The sequence below is a fragment of the Procambarus clarkii genome, chromosome 18 (assembly GCF_040958095.1).
Source record: "Procambarus clarkii isolate CNS0578487 chromosome 18, FALCON_Pclarkii_2.0, whole genome shotgun sequence".
NCBI lineage: Eukaryota > Metazoa > Arthropoda > Malacostraca > Decapoda > Cambaridae > Procambarus > Procambarus clarkii.
Window position 1 is genome coordinate 21,360,955 of NC_091167.1, and position 14,434 is coordinate 21,375,388.

Below are 14,434 nucleotides of genomic sequence, written 5' to 3' on the forward strand. Positions count from 1 at the left end.
TTATGAACAGATGAGAAGTTTCCTAAGGGAAATACCTTGGGACACAGACCTAAGAGATAAGTCTGTACAGGGTATGATGGACTATGTTACCCAAAAGTGTCAGGAGGCAGTAAACAGGTTCATCCCGGCCCAAAGGGAAAAATCCGAGAAGCAACAGAAGAATCCATGGTATAATAGGGCATGTATGGAAGCGAAGAAACTGAACAAAAGGGCGTGGAGGAACTTCCGGAATAACAGAACACCAGAAAGCAGAGATAACAGAGAACCAGGAATGAGTACGTCAGGGTGAGAAGAGAAGCAGAGAAAAGTTTTGAAAAAGATATAGCAAACAAAGCCAAGACCGAACCAAAGCTACTCCACAGTCACATCAGAAGGAAAACAACAGTGAAAGAACAGGTATTGAAACTTAGAATAGGCGAGGACAGGTATACAGAGAATGACAGAGAGGTGTGTGAAGAACTCAACAAGAGGTTCCAGGAGGTCTTCACAATAGAACAAGGTGAGGTCACTGTGCTAGGAGAAAGGGTGGTAAACCAGGCGGCCTTGGAAGAGTTCGAAATTACGAGAGAGGAGGTCAAGAGACACCTGCTGGATCTGGATGTTAGAAAGGCTGTTGGTCCAGACGGGATCTCACCATGGATACTGAAAGAGTGTGCAGATGCACTTTGCTTGCCACTCTCCATAGTGTATAGTAAGTCACTGGAGACGGGAGACCTACCAGAAATATGGAAGACGGCGAATGTGGTCCCAATATACAAAAACTTCGACAGGCAAGAGGCACTGAACTACAGGCCAGTGTCCTTAACTTGTATACCATGCAAGGTGATGGAGAAGATCGTGAGAAAAAACCTGGTAACACATCTGGAGAGAAGGGACTTCGTGACAAATTGCCAACATGGGTTCAGGGAGGGTAAATCTTGCCTTACAGGCTTGATAGAATTCTACGATTAGGTGACAAAGATTAAGCAAGAAAGCGAGGGCTGGGCGGACTGCATTTTCTTGGATTGTCGGAAAGCCTTTGACACAGTACCGCATAAGAGGCTGGTACATAAGCTGTAGAGACAGGCAGGTGTAGCTGGTAAGGTGCTCCAGTGGATAAGGGAGTACCTAAGCAATAGGAAGCAGAGAGTTACGGTGAGGGGTGAGACCTCCGATTGGCGTGAAGTCACCAGTGGAGTCCCACAGGGCTCTGTACTCGGCCCTATCTTATTTCTGATATATGTAAATGATCTCCCGGAGGCTGTTTGAGGCTTTGAGGTAAATGATCTCCTGTTTGAGGCTTCAAGAAGACCTAGACATTAGCTGACATCGTCACTTTCCCCTTACCTACAAACTTATAATGTAAATTTCTCCCTTATCAGGCCACATATACCAAAAGATTCCCTGCATCTCAGAGAATCAGTAAAGAAATCAATGTTGTTATGGTGCTCTCACGGATATAGGGTGAGGGAGACCGTAACAACAACTTGTTCATCTCCCTTCGACTGCTGCAATAAACATGTTGATTGTCTGGTGGTGTTTAGGCCCAGTCATTGCAAGAGAACGAAAAAAAAATATAAGTGAAATTACGTGGGTGTGAGTCTGCGCTGTGGTGGATGTGGACGTGGACCCGCGCTCCGGTGGATGTGGACCCGCGCTCCGGTGGATGTGGACCCGCGCTCCTGTGGATGTGGACCCGCGCTCCTGTGGATGTGGACCCGCGCTCCGGTGGATGTGGACCCGCACTCCGGTGGATGTGGACCCGCGCTACGGTGGATGTGGACCCGCGCTACGGTGGGTGTGAGCCCGCGCTACGGTGGGTGTGAACCCGCGCTTCGGTGGGTGTGAGCCCACGCTACGGTGGGTGTGAGCCCGCGCTCCGGTGGGTGTGAACCCGTGCTACGGTGGGTGTGAATCGGCGGTTCGGTGGGTGTGAACCCGCGTTCAAATGCGAGAGCCACGCTCTGCACACGCGGGAGAGCCACGCTCTGCGCACGCGGAAGAGCCACGCTCGACACACGCGTGAGAGCCACGCTCGACACACACGTGAGAGCCACGCTCGACAGACGCACGAGAGCCACGCTCGACACACGCACGAGAGCCACGCTCGAGACACGCGTGAGAGCCATGCTCTTCACACGCACCTGAGCCACGCTCTTCATACGCGGCCAAGCCACGCTCTACATACGCCCGCGAGCCACGCTCTACACATGCGCGTGAGCCACGCTCTACACACGCGTGTGAACCACGCTCTGCACACGCGCGCGAGCCACGCTCTGCACACGCGTGCAAAGCCACGCTCTGCACACGCGGGCTCACACCCACCGGACCGCCGTTTCACACACACCGGAGCACGGGCTCACACCCACCGGAGCGCGGACTCACACCCACCGGAGCGCGGACTCACACCCACCGGAGCGCGGACTCACACCCACCGGAGCGAGGACTCACACACACCGGAGCGCGGATTCACAGCCATCGGAGCGCGGATTCACAGCCACTGGAGCTCGGACTCACATCCAATGGAGCGTGGTTCTCTCCCGCAGTGTGGTTCTGCCCTGGAGTATGGTTCTCCTTCGTAGTGGAGCGCAGACCTTCCCTGGAGCGTGGTCCTTTCCCGGAGCCCTGCTCTCTCCTGGAGAACACCTTCTGGGAGGCTCAGAAGGTGTATTTCTTTATCGCAGGCGTGACAAATTTCTTTGTGTCCCAGACGACTTCCATGACCTTGGACACGGCGTCGGACACGGCGTCGGACACATTATCCGAAAAATTGTCCGCCATGTCAGCTAAGTCGTAGCTGACATCATCCATTTTCAGTTTAAAATCCATCATCTGGTCGGAATTCGTCAATTTCTCCATCAACTCAGGAATTCCTTCTTTGATGCCCGCGACTGCGTCAGAACCCACGACGGAGTTCCTGAAGCCTACGAGGCGTTCTTTCACTCCCACGAAAGTGTCTTTGATACTATCGACAACCTCCGTGGCTGAGAGTGGCTGCTGCCAGGCGGGATGTGCCGTCGTGGGCTGATGATGGTTAGTCGCCGGGGCCCACATCTCCTGGGGCTCAGTTGTCATCCGCTGGGTCCTTTTCCTAACCCCCAGGGAATCGTTCCTCACCTCCGGGGACCCGTTCCATACCCCCAGGAGCTCGTTCCTCACCTCCGGGGGCTCGTTCCTCACCTCCGGGTGCTCGTTCATCAGCCCCAGGGGCTCGTTCATCACCCCCCAGAGGCTCGTTCATCACCCCCAGAGGCTCGTTCATCACCCCAAGGGGGTGATGAATTTCTTTGTGGTCGAACCCTTGGAAGAACACACCCATGGGTGCCTTCTTAGCCTCCGGAAGCTCGTTCCTCACCTTCGGGGGCTCGTTCCTCACCTCAGTTGGCTCGTTCATCACCCCCGAGGGCCCGATCCTCACCCCCAGGGGCTTCACCCTCCGGGGGCCGTTCCTCATCCTCTGGGGCCCGCTCTTCACCTGCTGGGACCCGGTCGTCGTACCCTGGGGCCAGTTCCTCTCCCCCAGGGGCTCGTTCTTCACACCCAGGGGGTGACGAACTTCTTTGTGGTCGAACCCCTGAAAGAACGCACCTAGGGGCTCGTTCTTCACCCCCAAGGGCTCGTTTTCTTTGTGGTCGAACCCCTGGAAGAACGCACCTAGGGGCTCGTTCTTCACCCCCAGGGGCTCCTTCTTCACCCCCTGGGGCTCGTTTTCTTTGTGGTCGAACCCCTGGAAGAACGCACCCAGGGGCTCCTTCTTCACCCCCAGGGGCTCCTTCTTTACCCCCAGGGGCTCCTTCTTCACCCCCAGGGGCTCCTTCTTCACCCCCAGGGGCTCCTTCTTCACCCCCAGGGGCTCCTGCTTTACCCCCAGGGGCTCCTTCTTCACCCCCAGGGGCTCCTTCTTCACCCCCAGGGGGTGACGAATTTCTTTGTGGTCGAACCCCTGGAAGAACGCACCCCGGGGCTCGTTCCTCACCCCCAGGGGCTCGTTTTCTTTGTGGTCGAACCCCTGGATGAACCAATCCAGGGGCTCGTTTTCTTTGAATTCGAACCCCTGGAAGAACGGACCCAGGGGCTCGTTTTCTTCGTGGTCGAACCCCTGGAAGAACGCATCCAGGGGCTCGTTTTCTTTGTGATCGAACCCCTGGAAGAACGCACCCAGGGGCTCGTTCTTCACCTCCGGGGGCTCGTTCTTCACCTCCGGGGGCTCGTTCTTCACCCACAGGGGCTCGTTTTCTTTGTGGTCGAACCCCTGGAAGAACGCACCCAGGGGCTCGTTCCTCACCTCCGGGGGCTCGTTCCTCACCTCCGGGGGCTCGATCTTCACCCCCAGTGGCTCCTTCTTTACCCCCAGGGGCTCCTTCTTTACCCCCAGGGGCTCCTTCTTCACCCCCAGGGGCTCCTTCTTCACCCCTAGGGGGTGACGAATTTCTTTGTGGTCGAACCCCTGGAAGAACGCACCCAGGGGCTCGTTCCTCACCTCCGGGGGCTCGTTCTTCACCTCCGGGGGCTCGTTCTTCACCTCCGGGGGCTCGATCTTCACCCCCAAGGTCCTCACCCTCTTGGGCCTGTTCTTCACCCTCTGGGACCCGCTCTTCGCCCCCTGGGGCCAGTTGCTCACCCCTGGGGCTAGAGAGTTCATACTTGCAGTAGACTCATTTGCTGTCTCAACCCGTGGCAGGAGCTGCTGCTCCTGGTGAGGCGTGAGGTCCTGGTTCTCCTGCAGTGTGAGGTCCTGGTCCTCCAGGTGGGGTGTGAGGTCCTGGTCCTCCTGCAGTGGGAGGTCCTGGTCCTCCTGCAGTGTGAGGTCCTGGTCCTCCAGGTGGGGTGTGAGGTCCTGGTCCTCCTGCAGTGTGAGGTCCTGGTCCTCCTGCAGTGTGAGGTCTTGGTCCTCCTGCAGTGTGAGGTCCTGGTCCTCCTGCAGTGTGAGGTCCTGGTCCTCCTGCAGTGTGAGGTCCTGGTCCTGCTGCAGTGTGAGGTTCTGATCCTCCAGGTGGGGTGTGAGGTCCTGGTCCTCCTGCAGTGTGAGGTCCTGGTCCTGCTGCAGTGTGAGGTTCTGATCCTCCAGGTGGGGTGTGAGGTCCTGGTCCTCCTGCAGTGTGAGGTCCTGGTCCTCCTGCAGTGTGAGGTCTTGGTCCTCCTGCAGTGTGAGGTCCTGGTCCTCCTGCAGTGTGAGGTCCTGGTCCTCCTGCAGTGGGAGGTCCTGGTCCTCCTGCAGTGGGAGGTCCTGGTCCTCCTGCAGTGGGAGGTCCTGGTCCTCCTGCAGTGTGAGGTCTTGGTCCTCCTGCAGTGTGAGGTCCTGGTCCTCCTGCAGTGTGAGGTCCTGGTCCTCCTGCAGTGTGAGGTCTTGGTCCTCCTGCAGTGTGAGGTCCTGGTCCTCCTGCAGTGTGAGGTCCTGGTCCTCCTGCAGTGTGAGGTCTTGATCCTCCAGGTGGGGTGTGAGGTCCTGGTCCTCCTGCAGTGTGAGGTCCTGGTCCTCCAGGTGGGGTGTGAGGTCCTGGTCCTCCTGCAGTGTGAGGTCCTGGTCCTCCTGCAGTGTGAGGTCCTGGTCCTCCTGCAGTATGAGGTCCTGGTCCTCCTGCAGTGTGAGGTCCTGGTCCTCCTGCAGTGTGAGGTGCTGGTCCTCCTGCAGTGTGAGGTACTGGTCCTCCAGGTGGGGTGTGAGGTCCTGGTCCTCCTGCAATGGGAGATTCTGGTCCTCCTGCAGCGGGAGGTCCAGGTGGGGTGTGAGGTCCTGGTCCTCCTGCAATGGGAGGTCCTGGTCCTCCTGCTGTGGGAGGTCCTGGTCCTCCTGCAGTGGGAGGTCCTGGTGGGGGGTGAGGTCCTGGTCCTCCTGCTGTGGGAGGTCCTGGTCCTCCTGCTGTGGGAGGTCCTGGTGGAGTGTGAGGTCCTGGTCCTCCTGCAGTGGGAGGTCCTGGTGGGGGGGTGAGGTCCTGGTCCTCTTGCTGTGGGAGGTCCTGGTGGGGGGTGAGGTCCTGGTCCTCCTGCTGTGGGAGGTCCTGGTGGAGTGTGAGGTCCTGGTCCTCCTGCAGTGGGAGGTCCTGGTCCTCCTGCAGTGGGAGGTCCTGGTCCTCCTGCAGTGGGAGGTCCTGGTAGGGGGTGAGGTCCTGGTCCTCCTGCAGTGGGAGGTCCTGGTGGAGTGTGAGGTCCTGGTCCTCCCGCAGTGGGAGGTCCTGGTCCTCTTGCTGTGGGAGGTCCTGGTGGGGGGTGAGGTCCTGGTCCTCCTGCAGAGGGAGGTCCTGGTGGGGGGTTAGGTCTTGGTGGGGGGTGAGGTCTTGGTGGTGTGTGAGGTCCTGGTGGGGGGTGAGGTCCTGGTCCTCCTGCAGTGGGAGGTCCTGGTGGGGGGTGAGGTCCTGGTCCTCCTCCAGAGGGAGGTCCTGGTGGGGGGTTAGGTCTTGGTGGGTGGTGAGGTCCTGGTCCTCCTGCAGTGGGAGGTCCTGGTGGGGGGTGAGGTCCTGGTCCTCCTGGTGGGGCGTGAGGTCCTGGTGCTCCGGCAGCGTCAGGTCCTGGGGGGACTGGTCTTCGGCCGGCTTCGTGCCGCAGCTGCAGTCATAAATGAAATCTTTGAGCCAATGAAAGAACCTTTTGCCAGCACTACGACCCATTTTTACAAGGAGAAAAACTAATTTCAAAAAACGAATTTTAATGAAATTTGTGTTTAGTGTCGGGGAAAAAAATATAAAAAATTGCTTTATAGGTACAAAAGGGGGATGTTGGGGTAGTATTTCCACCCAACATACACGAGTGAGTGTTTCTATGTACTGTATGAGTGAGTATATCGCTCACATGTACTCACTCGTATGTTTGGTGGTCTGTGCTTCTGGGTGGGTGTGTGTTTGTGCATATTAGAGTATGTTTGGGACTATTGATGTGTGTGTGTTTACTAGTTGTGTTTACTAGTTGTGTTTTTGCGTGGGTTGAGCTTTGCTCTTTCTGCCCGCCTCTCAACTGTCAATCAACTGTTTACTAACTACTTTTTTTTTTTTCCACACCACACACACACACACCAGGAAGCAGCCCGTGGCAGCTGACTAACTCCCAGGTACCTATTTACTGCTAGGTAACAGGGGCACTTAGGGTGAAAGAAACTTTGCCCATTTGTTTCTGCCTCGTGCGGGAATCGAACCCGCGCCACAGAATTACGAGTCCTGCGCGCTATCCACCAGGCTACGAGGCCCGTGTGTGTGTGTGTGTGTGTGTGTACTCACCTAGTTGTACTCACCTAGTTGTGTTTGCGGGGGTTGAGCTCTGGCTCTTTGGTCCCGCCTCTCAACTGTCAATCAACTGGTGTACAGGTTCCTGAGCCTATTGGGCTCTATCATATCTACACTTGAAACTGTATGGAGTCAGCCTCCACCACATCACTTCCTAATGCATTCCATTTGTCAACCACTCTGACACTAAAAAAGTTCTTTCTAATATCTGTGGCTCATTTGGGCACTCAGTTTCCACCTGTGTCCCCTTGTGCATGTGCCCCTTATGTTAAATAGCCTGTCTTTATCTACCCTATCAATTCCCTTCAGAATCTTGAATGTGGTGATCATGTCCCCCCTAACTCTTCTGTCTTCCAGCGAAGTGAGGTTTAATTCCAGTAGTCTCTCCTCGTAGCTCATACCTCTCAGCTCGGGTACTAGTCTGGTGGCAAACCTTTGAACCATTTCCAGTTTAGTCTTATCCTTAACTAGATATGGACTCCATGCTGGGGCTGCATACGCCAGGATTGGCCTGACATATGTGGTATACAAAGTTCTGAATGATTCTTTACACAAGTTTCTGAATGCCGTTCGTATGTTGGCCAGCCTGGCATATGCCGCTGATGTTATCCGCTTGATATGTGCTGCAGGAGACAGGTCTGGCGTGATATCAACCCCCAAGTCTTTTTCCTTCTCTGGCTCCTGAAGAATTTCCTCTCCCAGATGATACCTTGTATCTGGCCTCCTGCTCCCTACACCTATCTTCATTACATTACATGAAGATAATGTGTGTGTGTGTGTGTATATATGTGTGTGTGTGTGTGTGTGTGTGTGTGTGTGTGTGTGTGTGTGTGTGTGTGTGTGTGTGTGTGTGTGTGTGTGTGTGTGTGTGTGTGTGTGTGTGTGTGTGTGTGTGTGTGTGTGTGTGTGTGTGTGTGTGTGTGTGTGTGTGTGTGTGTGTGTGTGTGTGTGTGTGTGTGTGTGTGTGTGTGTGTGTGTGTGTGTGTGTGTGTGTGTGTGTGTGTGTGTGTGTGTGTGTGTGTGTGTGTGTGTGTGTGTGTGTGTGTGTGTGTGTGTGTGTGTGTGTGTGTGTGTGTGTGTGTGTGTGTGTGTGTGTGTGTGTGTGTGTGTGTGTGTGTGTGTGTGTGTGTGTGTGTGTGTGTGTGTGTGTGTGTGTGTGTGTGTGTGTGTGTGTGTGTGTGTGTGTGTGTGTGTGTGTGTGTGTGTGTGTGTGTGTGTGTGTGTGTGTGTGTGTGTGTGTGTGTGTGTGTGTGTGTGTGTGTGTGTGTGTGTGTGTGTGTGTGTGTGTGTGTGTGTGTGTGTGTGTGTGTGTGTGTGTGTGTGTGTGTGTGTGTGTGTGTGTGTGTGTGTGTGTGTGTGTGTGTGTGTGTGTGTGTGTGTGTGTGTGTGTGTGTGTGTGTGTGTGTGTGTGTGTGTGTGTGTGTGTGTGTGTGTGTGTGTGTGTGTGTGTGTGTGTGTGTGTGTGTGTGTGTGTGTGTGTGTGTGTGTGTGTGTGTGTGTGTGTGTGTGTGTGTGTGTGTGTGTGTGTGTGTGTGTGTGTGTGTGTGTGTGTGTGTGTGTGTGTGTGTGTGTGTGTGTGTGTGTGTGTGTGTGTGTGTGTGTGTGTGTGTGTGTGTGTGTGTGTGTGTGTGTGTGTGTGTGTGTGTGTGTGTGTGTGTGTGTGTGTGTGTGTGTGTGTGTGTGTGTGTGTGTGTGTGTGTGTGTGTGTGTGTGTGTGTGTGTGTGTGTGTGTGTGTGTGTGTGTGTGTGTGTGTGTGTGTGTGTGTGTGTGTGTGTGTGTGTGTGTGTGTGTGTGTGTGTGTGTGTGTGTGTGTGTGTGTGTGTGTGTGTGTGTGTGTGTGTGTGTGTGTGTGTGTGTGTGTGTGTGTGTGTGTGTGTGTGTGTGTGTGTGTGTGTGTGTGTGTGTGTGTGTGTGTGTGTGTGTGTGTGTGTGTGTGTGTGTGTGTGTGTGTGTGTGTGTGTGTGTGTGTGTGTGTGTGTGTGTGTGTGTGTGTGTGTGTGTGTGTGTGTGTGTGTGTGTGTGTGTGTGTGTGTGTGTGTGTGTGTGTGTGTGTGTGTGTGTGTGTGTGTGTGTGTGTGTGTGTGTGTGTGTGTGTGTGTGTGTGTGTGTGTGTGTGTGTGTGTGTGTGTGTGTGTGTGTGTGTGTGTGTGTGTGTGTGTGTGTGTGTGTGTGTGTGTGTGTGTGTGTGTGTGTGTGTGTGTGTGTGTGTGTGTGTGTGTGTGTGTGTGTGTGTGTGTGTGTGTGTGTGTGTGTGTGTGTGTGTGTGTGTGTGTGTGTGTGTGTGTGTGTGTGTGTGTGTGTGTGTGTGTGTGTGTGTGTGTGTGTGTGTGTGTGTGTGTGTGTGTGTGTGTGTGTGTGTGTGTGTGTGTGTGTGTGTGTGTGTGTGTGTGTGTGTGTGTGTGTGTGTGTGTGTGTGTGTGTGTGTGTGTGTGTGTGTGTGTGTGTGTGTGTGTGTGTGTGTGTGTGTGTGTGTGTGTGTGTGTGTGTGTGTGTGTGTGTGTGTGTGTGTGTGTGTGTGTGTGTGTGTGTGTGTGTGTGTGTGTGTGTGTGTGTGTGTGTGTGTGTGTGTGTGTGTGTGTGTGTGTGTGTGTGTGTGTGTGTGTGTGTGTGTGTGTGTGTGTGTGTGTGTGTGTGTGTGTGTGTGTGTGTGTGTGTGTGTGTGTGTGTGTGTGTGTGTGTGTGTGTGTGTGTGTGTGTGTGTGTGTGTGTGTGTGTGTGTGTGTGTGTGTGTGTGTGTGTGTGTGTGTGTGTGTGTGTGTGTGTGTGTGTGTGTGTGTGTGTGTGTGTGTGTGTGTGTGTGTGTGTGTGTGTGTGTGTGTGTGTGTGTGTGTGTGTGTGTGTGTGTGTGTGTGTGTGTGTGTGTGTGTGTGTGTGTGTGTGTGTGTGTGTGTGTGTGTGTGTGTGTGTGTGTGTGTGTGTGTGTGTGTGTGTGTGTGTGTGTGTGTGTGTGTGTGTGTGTGTGTGTGTGTGTGTGTGTGTGTGTGTGTGTGTGTGTGTGTGTGTGTGTGTGTGTGTGTGTGTGTGTGTGTGTGTGTGTGTGTGTGTGTGTGTGTGTGTGTGTGTGTCGATGTGGGCATGAGATCATAACACTACTAAACAAATATTTTCATTTTTTCCCCCTGGGCAAATGTTTATTTTCTCCCCTTAAACCAAATGTTTCAACACTGTCAAGATCTCGTCGGACCTGTGGCTCAGCCTGCTGGAAGCAAACGTTCAGTACCTGAAGATTACGGTGGACGCCAACAAGAAAGCAGCACTCTTAGTTTCACTGGGTTCCGAAGCATATAGTGTTCTCGGAAATTTGTGTGCACCTGAGCTACCTCATACGAAGACCTATGCAGACCTGATTACCCTTCTGAAATGTCAGTATGTGGTTAAACCATCATATCACAGGAGTTTGATGGATTTCCAGAAGAGGACGAAAAAGCAGCAGGAATCCATACTGGATTTATTTGCGAAATTGAAGGCTTTGGCTAACCACTGCAACTTCGGAGCACAGTTGGACGGCAGGGTTAGGGACCAGTTGTTCATGGCAGTGGAAAACGAGAATTATTTCCCTAACCTGGTGGCAGAAAATTTGGATCTACAATCGATGACTTCATGGACAGTGCTCGAGAAGATATTGAACCTGGAAAGGGCTTTTGGAAGTATGACTTCTACTCAGGAAATTATGGTCGTACAGGGCCAGACCAGATGTACACACTGTGGATACAAGCACATAAGTAGCAAGTGCAAGTTTCGTGCCTATATATGCAACTTTTGTAACAAGGAGGGACACTTGCAGAGAGTGTGTAGGGAATATCTGAACAGGAACAACAAGGCCTGGGAGAGGAGACGACCAGGGAATGCAGGAAGAAGAGGTAGTGGTACTGTGGTCAAGGCAGTAGAGGAAGGTAACCAGTCTGAAGAAGCTGCAGGTGAGGAAAACCGACTATATTCGGTGAAAGAAAAGGCATGTTCAGTGACGTCACAAGTGGTGAATTTTGTAATTAATGGGAAGTTAGTTCCCTTGGAACTGGACACTGGTGCTGCAGTGTCAACATTGTCTAGAGATTGGGCAGATACCTTGCAGCTGAATGTAAAACCAGGTAAAAAATCATTAAGTGCATATGATAATATACCGATTAAAGTCTATGGCAAGGTGTCGGCAAAAGTAGGTTATAATGGAAAAGAAATTGTCCAGGATTTTTATGTAGTGGATTCACATAATCCTAGCCTATGTGGTAAGGATTTCATGGAAAAAGTGGGAATTTTCTTGGCGGGCCTAGATGAATTGTTGAGAGTTAAAACAATTAAAAGTGCCGAACAAATGTTAGATAAATATTAAGTGGAGGCAGATAAGCCAATTAATAGCATGGTGGCAAAAATTCACCTGAAAAGTGGGGCTTCACCTAAATTTTTCAAGGCAAGAACAGTGCCGTTTCATTACAAGCAATTGGTAGAATTCGCCCTGGAAAAGCATGTGGCAGAAGGCATCTTAGAGCCAATTACACATTGTGAGTGGGCAGCCAGTATTGTACCAGTGTTGAAGGCAGATCGGAAATCCTTGAGAATCTGTGCAGACTTCAAGGAACTGAACAACCGCATACACTGTGAGAAGTACCCTTTACCTAAGATAGACGAGTTGTTGTCAGTGGTCTGCAAGGGGGCAATTTTTTCTAAGATTGACCTGAAAGATGCTTACTTGCAAATTCCTGTAGAGGAGGAGAGCCAGAAATTGTTAGTGATTAATACCCACAAAGGGTTATTTAAGTATAAAAGACTTCCTTTTGGACTCTCTTCGTCTCCAGCAATTTTTCAGAGATTCATGTCCCAGTTGTTAGTTAACATTGAAGGTGTGGCTAGTTTTTTAGATGACATTATTGTATGTGGGGAGAATGAGGAAGTGCATGATGCTAGATTAGAACAAGTTTGGAATCTTTTGCAAAAGCACAATGTGAAGATTAATAAGGGAAAAACAACGTTGAAGACCAAGGCCATTGAATACCTGGGGTACCATATTTCAGGTAAGGGCTTTACTCCTTCTCACAAAAATGTAGCTGCTATAATAGATGCCCCAGCCCCAACATCAGTTGGGGAAGTACAGTCTTTTGTTGGGATGGTTACATATTTTTGTAAGTTCGTGAAGAACTTTTCAACAAAATTAGCACCCTTGTATGAATTGTTGAAAAAAGGGGCTAGATTTAAGTGGGCAGCAAGAGAGGAAAATGCATTCAGGAATATTAAGCAGGAATTGATCAATTCTCCAGTGCTCACTAATTTTACAGGTAGACTCCCGTTAAAACTGGAGGTAGATGCTTCCCCAGTAGGAGTGGGTTGTGTATTATTACAGGAAGTAGATGGTCAGGATAAAGTAGTATATTTTGCTAGCAAGAAATTATCTCCTGCAGAACAGAATTATTCTCAGTTAGATAAAGAAGCCTTAGCTTTGGTATATGCTGTAAAAAAAACTGAGGTATTTTCTGCTGGGGAAGAAATTTCTTGCTAGAACAGACCATAAACCCCTGCTAGGATTGTTTGGCAGAGGTAAGCAGATTCCAGTTAATGCCAATGCTAGAATTCAAAGATGGGCATTACTACTCTCTCAGTTTGAATATGATTTAGAGTTTAAGCCAGGCAAGGATAATATAATTGAGTACTACAGATGTTGGAGGTAGCATGTTTGGAGCAGATGCTCTTTTGTTTATGATCTTGTTAATAATATTTCATGTACCTGACATTTGTTTTGTTGTTGTTGTTATTGGCTGAGAATAAAACCATGTGGATGAAGATTGTTTCTATTCAGCCTCAACCATAACACCCTGTTATATGGGAGAACTCAATGCCCATGAATAATGCACAGACTTGCTTATAAACCACAAGTTTGAAGTATAGAACTTTAGACACCCACAACCACCAGGGGACTCAAACACTGGCCATCAAGGTGGCAGGTACGCACTTGTATCCGCTACACCGTACATCAGAGCACTTAAAGAAGTGGGAATTTGGGGGTAATTAACCAACCAGAATTGGCTATACTGATGACCCTTCTTGTTCCTGTTCCCGCTTTCGAACAAGCATTCGAGCATCTGCTGATAGACTGCTTGGGACCCTTGCCCCGGACAAAGAAGGGGAACAACTATTTACTAACAATTATGTGTGCGTCTACGAGGTTTCCAGAAGCGATTCCAGTAGGACAGTAAACTTCATGAAGCATTATGGCACATCTCCAACGATTTTTCTCTTGGGTGGGAGTGCCCAAAGAGATTCAGTCCAACTGTGGAAGTGTGTTCAAGTCAAAGTGGTTTAGGCAGACTATTGCGAGCTGGGGATTAACCCAATTTCGATCTTCGCCTACAAACCTCAGTCGCAGGGGGCCGATTGAGAGGTCCCACTCGACCTTGAAAACCATGTTGAGGGTATACTGCACCGAGCAAGGAGCGGAATCGGACAAAGCCGTGTATCCAGCATTATTTGCGATATAGGACGCCATGGTAGAGTCTCTAGGACTCTCGCCATTTCCGCTCGTGAATGGGCATGAGGTATGAAGTCCCTTATCGATGCTGAAAGAACAGCTGACGCCGGGAGAGGCCTTAGTGTCAGTTGAGGAATACGTGCGTAAATTCAAGGAATGTCAAGAGAAGGCAAAGAAGTTGGTGACTGAGCACCAACTTCTGTCCAACAGGACAGCACAGAGGAAGATGTCCGTTTGGTATGATTGGAATGATGTCCTGAGGAAATTCCAAGTGGAAGCTAAGGTAATGATGCTGCTACCCGGAAGGGGTAGGGTGACTGAGTTGCGCTTTGGCGGCCCCTATACAATTGTGAGTCGAATAAGCAAGGTAAATTATGAAGTCAGCAAGCCGGACTGCCTGCGTGCGTTGCAAGTGTGTCGTGTGAACCGTCCGAAGCCGTACTTCCAAGAAGAAGAGGAGACTTCCGTTCAGAAGGAGGCAACATGACCGGAAAAAGAGAAGAGAATAGTCATGTGTGTGAAACTGAGTCAAGAGTTACCAGTAGAGGAAGGAAAATGGGCCCGTGCTGATGGCATTCATCTCTCCAACACCGAGAGTTTAGTATGCATCGAAGAGAAGCTATTACATCTGAAGGAGAGACAGAGGGACGACTTAGTGACCATATTGAGGGAGAACAAGTCACTCTTCACAGACGTGCCCTGACGACACAGGAGTGTGGTGCATCAGGTGGAAGTGAAAAGCGAAAGACCGATTAAGCAAAGTGTTTATTGGGTCAGCCCAGAGAA

At 51.5% G+C, this 14,434-nt stretch overlaps 1 protein-coding gene across 1 annotated transcript; it reads right to left on the reverse strand.

Annotated features, from left to right (window-relative positions):
- Nucleotides 1-1,547: 1,547 nt before the first annotated feature.
- Nucleotides 1,548-13,666, reverse strand: LOC138365995 (uncharacterized). The gene is made up of 3 exons (XM_069326713.1): nt 13,511-13,666; nt 3,356-5,119; nt 1,548-3,159 (listed from the first exon to the last, which is right to left on the reverse strand). The coding sequence occupies exons 1-3, from the start codon at nt 13,664-13,666 to the stop codon at nt 2,638-2,640; spliced, it is 2,442 nt and encodes an 813-aa protein (XP_069182814.1). The 3' UTR covers nt 1,548-2,637.
- Between the last annotated feature and the right edge of the window lie 768 nt (nt 13,667-14,434).

What these genes read in the sequence shown, in the direction of transcription:
- LOC138365995 (XM_069326713.1), bottom strand. Translation starts at nt 13,666, where the DNA reads ATGGCGTCCTATATCGCAAATAATGCTGGATACACGGCTTTGTCCGAT. An exon ending in TAGGCGAAGATCGAAATTGG is followed by an intron (nt 5,120 to 13,510) that starts GTTAATCCCCAG and finishes CTCACACTGCAG; the next exon opens with GAGGACCAAGACCTCACACT. An exon ending in TGATGAACGAGCCAACTGAG is followed by an intron (nt 3,160 to 3,355) that starts GTGAGGAACGAG and finishes GAGCACCCGGAG; the next exon opens with GTGAGGAACGAGCCCCCGGA.